This window comes from Cebus imitator, unplaced genomic scaffold, assembly GCF_001604975.1.
Source record: "Cebus imitator isolate Cc_AM_T3 unplaced genomic scaffold, Cebus_imitator-1.0 Scaffold234, whole genome shotgun sequence".
Taxonomy (NCBI): domain Eukaryota; kingdom Metazoa; phylum Chordata; class Mammalia; order Primates; family Cebidae; genus Cebus; species Cebus imitator.
The window spans coordinates 2,070,570-2,078,601 of record NW_016107549.1 but is presented as its reverse complement, the minus strand read 5'-3'; the positions used below and the strand labels follow the sequence as shown (position 1 = coordinate 2,078,601).

Below are 8,032 nucleotides of genomic sequence, written 5' to 3'. Positions count from 1 at the left end.
GAGATGGGGTTTCACCATGTTGACCAGGATGGTCTCGATCTCTTGACCTTGTGATCCACCCGCCTCGGCCTCCCAAAGTGCTGGGATTACAGGTGTAAGCCATGCCCAGGCTAAAATATCTCTTTTTAGATGACAGGGCTTTTTTATTTCCTTATCCGTTTTTTTTTTTTTTTTCTTGAGATGGAGTCTTGCTCTGTCACCCGGGCTGGAGTGCAGTGGTGTGACCTTGGCTCACGGCAACCTCTGCCTCCTGAGTTCAAGCAATTCTCCGGCTCAGCCTCCTGAGTAGCTGGGATTATAGGAGCACACCACCATGCCCGGCTAATTTTTGTACTTTTAGTAGAGACAGGGTTTTACCATGTTGGTCAGGCTGGTCTGAAACTCCTGACCTCATGATCTGCTCACTTAGGCCTCCTAAAGTGCTGGGATTACAGGCGTGAGCCACCATGCCCAGCCATCACTCCTCTCCTGACTACAGGTGTGATCCCAGTGATCTTTGGAAAAAAGGCACTGAAACAACCATGATTTAAGTTTTTGGTATTATTAATGCATGAGAAATTGGTTTTGTGGGAAAAAGTAATAACTATATTAAGAATAAAAAATTAAAAATTCCTAGCCAGGAGCAGTGGCTCACACCTATAATCCCAGCACTCTGGGAGGCCAAGGCAGGTGGATCACAAGGTCAAGAGATCAACATCATCCTGGCCAACATGGTGAAACCCCATCTCTACTAAAAATATAAAAATTAGCTGGATATGGTGGCACATGCCTGTAGTCCCAGCTACTTGGGAAGCTGAGGCAGGAGAATCACTTGAACCCAAGAGGCAGAGGTTGCAGTGAGCTGAGATTGTACCACTGCACTCTAGCCTGGTGACAGAGTGAGACTCTTGTCTCATAAAATTTTTTTTTAATTCCTAAGGATGCACTGGTACAGTGGCGAAAAATAAAAAATAAAAAATAAATTCCTAAGGAAAATACTTGACCTTATATGCAAATAATATTGACTCAGAATATATGAGGATTAACTTAATAAACTTAAAAACTTAATCTGAAAATCTATAATTGCAATGGAATATTTTAATATATCTTTGTACAAAGTGAAAGAGACAACAATTGATAGCATACAAGTTATTTTAAAACAGTTAATAAAATATTTCTAAGAAATATCTATGGAAGCTTTTGTTCAATAAAAACGGACATAGTTTTTAATCACATTCAATGAAACAAAACTGAAAGTATAATGAGATTACATTCATCTGTAATAAAACACTGACAATTAGGAAGGTGCTTATTCTTGTGCTGTAGGACTGGGTAAGTCCATTCACTGCACAGTGCAGTAGAGGAACAAACACCCATGCAGTTCTTTTTGACTGCATCGTTGTAGTTGTCATGGTGGAATCAGAAACACAGTCACTGGTACTGTTAACAAAACATGGTGTTTACATAAATAATACCTTCGATAAATTCAACCTAGAGATGAGGTGAGTCAGAGCATCAGAGAATATTCCCAACCTTAAGAGTCTAAATAGTTGCCTGGTGGACACATTAGAGTTTCTAGGAATATCTAAACTGCAGTGCATATCTGATAACTTTTGGAGGCATTCTGTGGAAAACCATATCTTTGAAAATATGGCAGTTGGGGCCAGGCACAGTGGCTCACGCCTGTAATCCCAGCCTTTTAGGAGGTGAAGGTGGGCGGATCACGAGGTCAGGAGTTTGAGACCAGCCAGGCCAACATGGTGAAACCCTGTATTTACTAAATACAAAAAAATTTAGCTGGGCGTGGTGGCAGGTGCCTATAATCCCAGCTACTTGGAAGGAGGCAGGACAATTGCTTGAACCTGGGAGGCAGAGGTTGCAGTGAGCCAAGATCGTGCCACTGCACCCCGGCCTAGGCAACAGAGCAAGACTCCATCTCAGAAAAAAAAAAGAAAGAAAGAAAGAAAGAAAATATGGCAGTCAAGCAGTTAGTGGTGGTTCTAAGAATACTCTCAATTAGCAGGGCAAAGGATCAGGAAAATGTGGTGGAAGCAGGTGTCCCTGAAGCTCCCATGCATCCATCTGTCTCCACATACAGTGGCTATAAAACCTGACTAATGCTTTCTTTACTTCTGCCTTCCATATCTCCTGCAAGTAGGCTATTAGTGAATTATACCGTGGAGCCATAAAAGGAAATAGAAAACATAGGTCAAAACATTACCCATGTTAACACAATCTAGGACAGCCATTTCCAGCTATAGGTTATATGGTTCCATCTCAGGTCTATCTTATTACTGCAAAGTCTATTATCCAAATCACAGCTAGAAGGAATTACAAATAGCAAAGAACAGAAGATGAAAATAATAATTCCAATGAGAGTCTACTATATGATAAATTTTGCATACTCAAAAATTTATTATGATTATTTCTTATCATGAAAAAATAGAAAAAAGGATACTCTGCCCTCCTCTAAAAAAGCTTCGTTTGGTCAGGAAGAAAGATGAAATACATATAATGATATCTAGTACCTGCCACATAAGGCCAGTAGGAAATCCTAAAGATTACCAAATTGTTATTTTTTGATGGCCCCTTACAGCACAACTAAAAATATATATATAAAAATCTACTAGCTTATTACAAATACACTTCAATTCACTCATGAATCTAACAGACTTCAATATGGAAAGACAAAATTTCAGCAACTCATTTAATGAAAAAATACTATCAATACAACCGTTTAAGAAGAGCTTACAGAATTATCTCATCGCAATGTTCTTTTGTGAAAGCAATAAATAGAAATCCATAGTTCAGAGATCCACTTTCAGAATGAGTAACTGATAATACATTTATAAGTTTTATACCATTTCTGTCGTGTGAATTTTCTAGAACAATATACATGAATTAATTTGCATCAGGCTTTCCCATATTATCTACATTTACATAATACCTCCCTATTGGGAGTTTCAATATGAGTTTGAAGTTTCACACATAAGGGAGTATTCACATAAGCATTTGTTAAAATTGAAAACATTGTTATTTCTCACTTTTATAGGATTTCTATCCAGTCAGCATTCTCACATATAAGTATGTGGGTCAACTGAAGGCTTTCTCACAATGCCTATATTTGAGAAGTCACTTTCCAGTACAAGTTTGTTCATGGTTTCCAAGTAAACTGAGACAAAGGTTTTCCACATCCTTTACATTTATAGGCTTTTCCAGGTTCTTTACATTTTTAGGTTATAAATTCTTTACGTTTATAGGGCATATGAAAATTCCTTACATTTCATATGCCTTCTCGTGGTCCTCAAATAGTCATATGACCATTGAAGGCTTTTCCACACTGCCTACATTTGCAGGGTTTTCTGTCCAGTATGAATGCTTCCCCATATTCACACCTAGAGAATTGAAGATATTCCCATGTCTTACATTCATTCATAGGGTTTCTCTGAAATATGAATAATTTCATGTCTTCAAAAGGAAATGGGGGCTGGGGGTGGTGGCTCACGTCTGTAATCCCAACACTTTGGGAAGACGAGGTGGGTGGATCGTCTGAGGTCAGGAGTTCGAGACCAGCCTGGCCAATGCGGCGAAACCCCATCTCTACTAAAAATACAAAAATCAGCTGGGCATGGTGGTTCACACCTGTAGTCCCAGCTACTCAGGAGGCTGAAGCAGGAGAATCGCCTGAACCCAGGAGGCAGAGGTTGCAGTATGCTGAGATCACACTACTGCTCTCCATCAGGGCACCAGAGTGAGACTTCATCTCAACAACAAAAAGGAAATGGGACAACTGAAAACTTTGCCACACTGCTTACATACATAGGCTTACTCTCCAGTATGAACTCTTTCATGTACTCGAAAGGAACGGGAACACTTGAAGGCTTTACCACATTGTTGACATGCATAGGGTTTCTCTCCAGTGTGAGTTCGTTCATGGATTCTAAAGGAACGCGAGCAACTGAAGGCTTTATCACACTGTTTACATTCATAAGGTTTCACTCCAGTGTGTGTCCTTTCATGCATTCGAACAGAGCTAGAGCAACTGAAGGCCTTACCACACTGTTTACACTCATAAGGTTTCTCTCCAGTGTGAGTCCTTTCATGTATTCTAATGGAACTGGAACAACTAAATGCCTTACCACACTGTTTACATTCATAGGGTTTCTCTCCAGTGTGAGTCCTTTCATGCATTCTAAAGGAACTGGAACAACTGAAGGCTTTACCGCACTGTTTACATTCATACGGTTTCTCTCCAGTGTGAGTCCTTTCATGCATCCGAAAGGAACTGGAAAAACTAAAGGCTTTACCACACTGTTTACATTCATAGGGTTTCTCTCCAGTGTGAATTCTTTCATGCATTCGAAAAGAACTGGAACAACTGAAGGCTTTACCACATTGCTTACATTCATAGGGTTTCTCTCCAGTGTGAGTCCTTTCATGTATTCGAACAGAACTGGAACAGCTGAAGGCTTTACCACATTGTTTACATTCATGGGGTTTCTCTCCAGTGTGAGTCCTTTCATGCATTCTAAAGGAACTGGAACAACTGAAGGCTTTACCACACTGTTTACATTCATAGGGTTTCTCTCCAGTGTGAGTTCGTTCATGGATTTGAAATGAACTAGGACAATCAAAGGCTTTTCCACATTCCTTACATTTATAAGGTCCATTTCCAGTATGCATTATCATATGTCTTCGATAGCTTGGAAGAGAAATGAATGCTTTCCCACATTCTTTACAATCATAGGGTTTCTCTCCTGTATGAATTCTTTCATGTTTTCGAAAGGAACTAGGAAAACTGAAGGCTTTGCCACATTTTTTACATTTATAGGGTTTTTCTCCAGTGTGAATCCTTTCATGACTTCGAAAGGATGTGGGACAACTAAGAGCTTTACCACATTGCTTACATTGATAGGGTTTTTCCCCAGTGTGAGTCCTTTCATGTATTTGAAAAGTTTGGTAATATCTGAAAGCTTTTCCACATTGTTTACATTCATAGGGTTTCTCTCCCGAGTGAGTTCTTTCATGGTTTCGAAATGAACTGGGATGACTGAAAGTTTTCCCACATTCTTTACACTTATAGGGTTTCTCTCCTGTGTGCATTCTCATGTGTCCTCGAAAGGTTGTGTGATAAATGAAGGCTTTCCCACATTCCTTACATTCATAAGGTTTCTCTCCAGTATGAGTTCTTTCATGTATTTGAAAGGAACTAGGCCAACTGAAAGCCTTGCCACACTGCTTACATTTATAGGGTTTCTCTCCAGTGTGAGTTCTTTCATGTATTCGAAATGAACTTCGAAAGCTGAATCTTTTTCCACATTCCTTACATTCATATGATTTCTCTCCATATTTTTGATACTCATATGATCTATGTTCACTGTGAGATCTCATGTGCCTATTAAGAGATGAATGACACATATAGTCTTTTCCACACACACTGCATTCATATGGTTTTACTCTAGTAAAAGTTTTCCTGTTTGTTTTAGGATTTGGAGTCTGACTGATGGCTTCTCCAAGCTGATTACCTTCTTTGCTTTCACAGAGCCTCTCTACCATATGACTTCTATAAAAAAATAAGCACACAATTAGGGTCTTTTTAAAAATAATAATTTTATAATCATGATTTCACCATCATTAATAGGTAGTAGAATTATACTTTGTCATTTTTTTTTTTAAAGATGAGGTTTCACCATGATGGCCAGGCTGGTTTTGAACTCATGACCTCAGGTGATCCACCCACCTCAGCCTCCCAAAGTGCTAGGATTATAGGCGTGAGCCACCATGCCCAACTTACTTTTGCCATTTTCAGGGGAGTGTATGTAATGAATGTTCAGAAAGAGTACTTGACCAGAGCTATTATCAAAACAATAAAACTCATAATACAGAGTTACTTTTTTTTTTTTTTTTGAGACGGAGTTTCACTCATGTTACCCAGGCTGGAGTGCAATGGCGCGATCTCGGCTCACCGCAACCTCTGCCTCCTGGGTTCAGGCAATTCTCCTGCCTCAGCCTCCTGAGTAGCGGGGATTACAGGCACGCACCACCACGCCCAGCTAATTTTTTGTATTTTTAGTAGAGACAGGGTTTCACCATGTTGACCAGGATGGTCTCGATCTCTTGACCTCGTGATCCACCCGCCTCGGCCTCCCAAAGTGCTGGGATTACAGGCTTGAGCCACCGCGCCCGGCCTATACAGAGTTACTTTTTTTGAGACAGAGTCTCGCTCTGTTGCCCAGGCTGGAGTGCAGTGGTGCAATCTTGGCTCAATGCAACCTCCGCCTCCTGGGTTCAAGCAATTCTTCTGCTTCAGCCTCATGAGTAGCTGGGATTACAGGTACCCACCACCAAACCTGACTAATTTTTGGGTTTTTAGTAGAGAAGGGGTTTTGCCATGTTGGCCAGACCGGCCTTGAACTCGTGATCTCAGGTAATCCGCCCATCTCAGCCTCCCACAGTGCTGAGATTACAGGCATGACCCACCATGCCTAGCCAAAATTCATAATACAGAGTTTCTTAATATTGTTTCCAAGTGAACTATTTTCAAATACGAACATCTGTGCCATTTTTAAGAGAACTTTCTTGGCAAAAATTTTCTAAAAATAAATAAATATAAAATGGGGCTTGTTTCAATTACTTTTTTTTTGAGACAGAGTCTTGCTCTGTCGCCCAGGCTAGAGTGCAGTGGCGTGATCTCAGCTCCTACAACCTCTGCCTTCCAGGTTCAAGCGATTCTCCTACCTCAGTCTCCTGAGTAGCTGGGATTACAGGCGCCCACCACTGTGCCTGGCTAATTTTTGCATTTTTAGTAGAGACACGGTTTCACCATCTTGGCCAGGCTGGTCTTGAACTCCTGACCTTGTGATCCATCCACCTCGGCCTACCAAAGTGTTGGGATTACAGGCGTAAGCCACTGTGCCTGGCTCAATTACTCATTTTAAAAACTTAATGACATGCTAAGAGTCTCTCATGGAACAGTATTTTCTTTTGTAAGTACAACTCACCTTAGCTTTCTCCCATGGTCTCTGTGATCTTCAATGTTCCTGTCCTCCCAGTTTTCCCCTAAAATTCAGGCCCAGAAAAAATCATTAAAACTATTAGAAATTAAAGAAAAATTATTAGATTCTAAATCTAGGATGAGCTGTTATCCTGTATGATTTATTTACCAACGTATTCCCTTTCAACATTCTAAATCTTGGAACCTTGTTGATGAGCAAGAAACACTTGTTCTCTAATTAACTAGGTGAGGGAATAATTTCATTCTTACCTATAGAGGCCAAGTTAACAAAGGTTTCTTGCATCACATCTCTGTAGAGTTTCTTCTGAGAGGGACCCAGCAAAGCCCACTCCTCCTGGGTGAAGTTCACAGCCACATCCTCAAAGACCACTGAGTCCTGAAACATCTCACATGTATAGAGGAGGATGGGTGAGACTGACAGCACTGGGGATATATACTCAGTTTATAAAAAGTTCATATTTAATTCCCTTTCTCCATTTATCCTGTAACTTTGTCATCAGAACTCAAATTTCTGTCCATTCTTACCTCATAAATTTAACACTGCCATGAATACTTGGAAATTATTTCTACATTTTTACTGTGATTATTTCAAGTCTATGCTCTGCAATGACAGGATACACAGCACCTTGGAGATATGCTATACAAACAAAGCAAATATTTCCAGTTTAAAACCAACAACTCCTTGTAGGAAAAATACTTTTTATCTCCTGCCCTATTATGTACCCTATCACTCAGCATCCCATGAAACACAGGGTCAAATCTGTATGAGATTTTAAAGAATAAGTATATGCTGAAGAACTGCACATTTTTTCTTCTATCCCCACTATTACACTGAGAAGCCAGAGGGCATACACAACTTGTAACAACATCCTGCTGGCCATGCTGTCCTCAAGTACTGCAGACCATTAAACCGGTCAAATCCAACTGGTTGAGTGAAAATATTCTTTTAGTGAAATTTTTTTTTTTTTTTTTTGAGATGGAGTTTCGCTCTTGTTACCCAGGCTGGAGTGCAATGGCGCGATCTCGGCTCACCGCAAC

General features: G+C 40.2%; 1 protein-coding gene across 3 annotated transcripts in view; it reads right to left on the bottom strand.

Annotated features, from left to right (window-relative positions):
- Positions 1–3,597: 3,597 nt before the first annotated feature.
- ZNF709 (zinc finger protein 709) overlaps positions 3,598–8,032 on the bottom strand; it is a 52,118-nt gene continuing 47,683 nt past the window's right edge. For 2 of the 3 annotated variants that reach the window (XM_037727590.1, XM_017497832.2), the window contains exons 2-4: positions 7,244–7,379; positions 6,981–7,038; positions 3,598–5,542 (exon numbers count right to left, since the gene is read on the bottom strand). In XM_037727590.1, coding sequence (XP_037583518.1) covers positions 3,805–5,542; positions 6,981–7,038; positions 7,244–7,379 — 1,932 coding nt within the window. In that variant the 3' untranslated portion in view covers positions 3,598–3,804. The remainder of the gene's footprint in view (positions 5,543–6,980; positions 7,039–7,243; positions 7,380–8,032) is intronic. The other variant, XM_017497833.2, reaches the window with a different exon arrangement.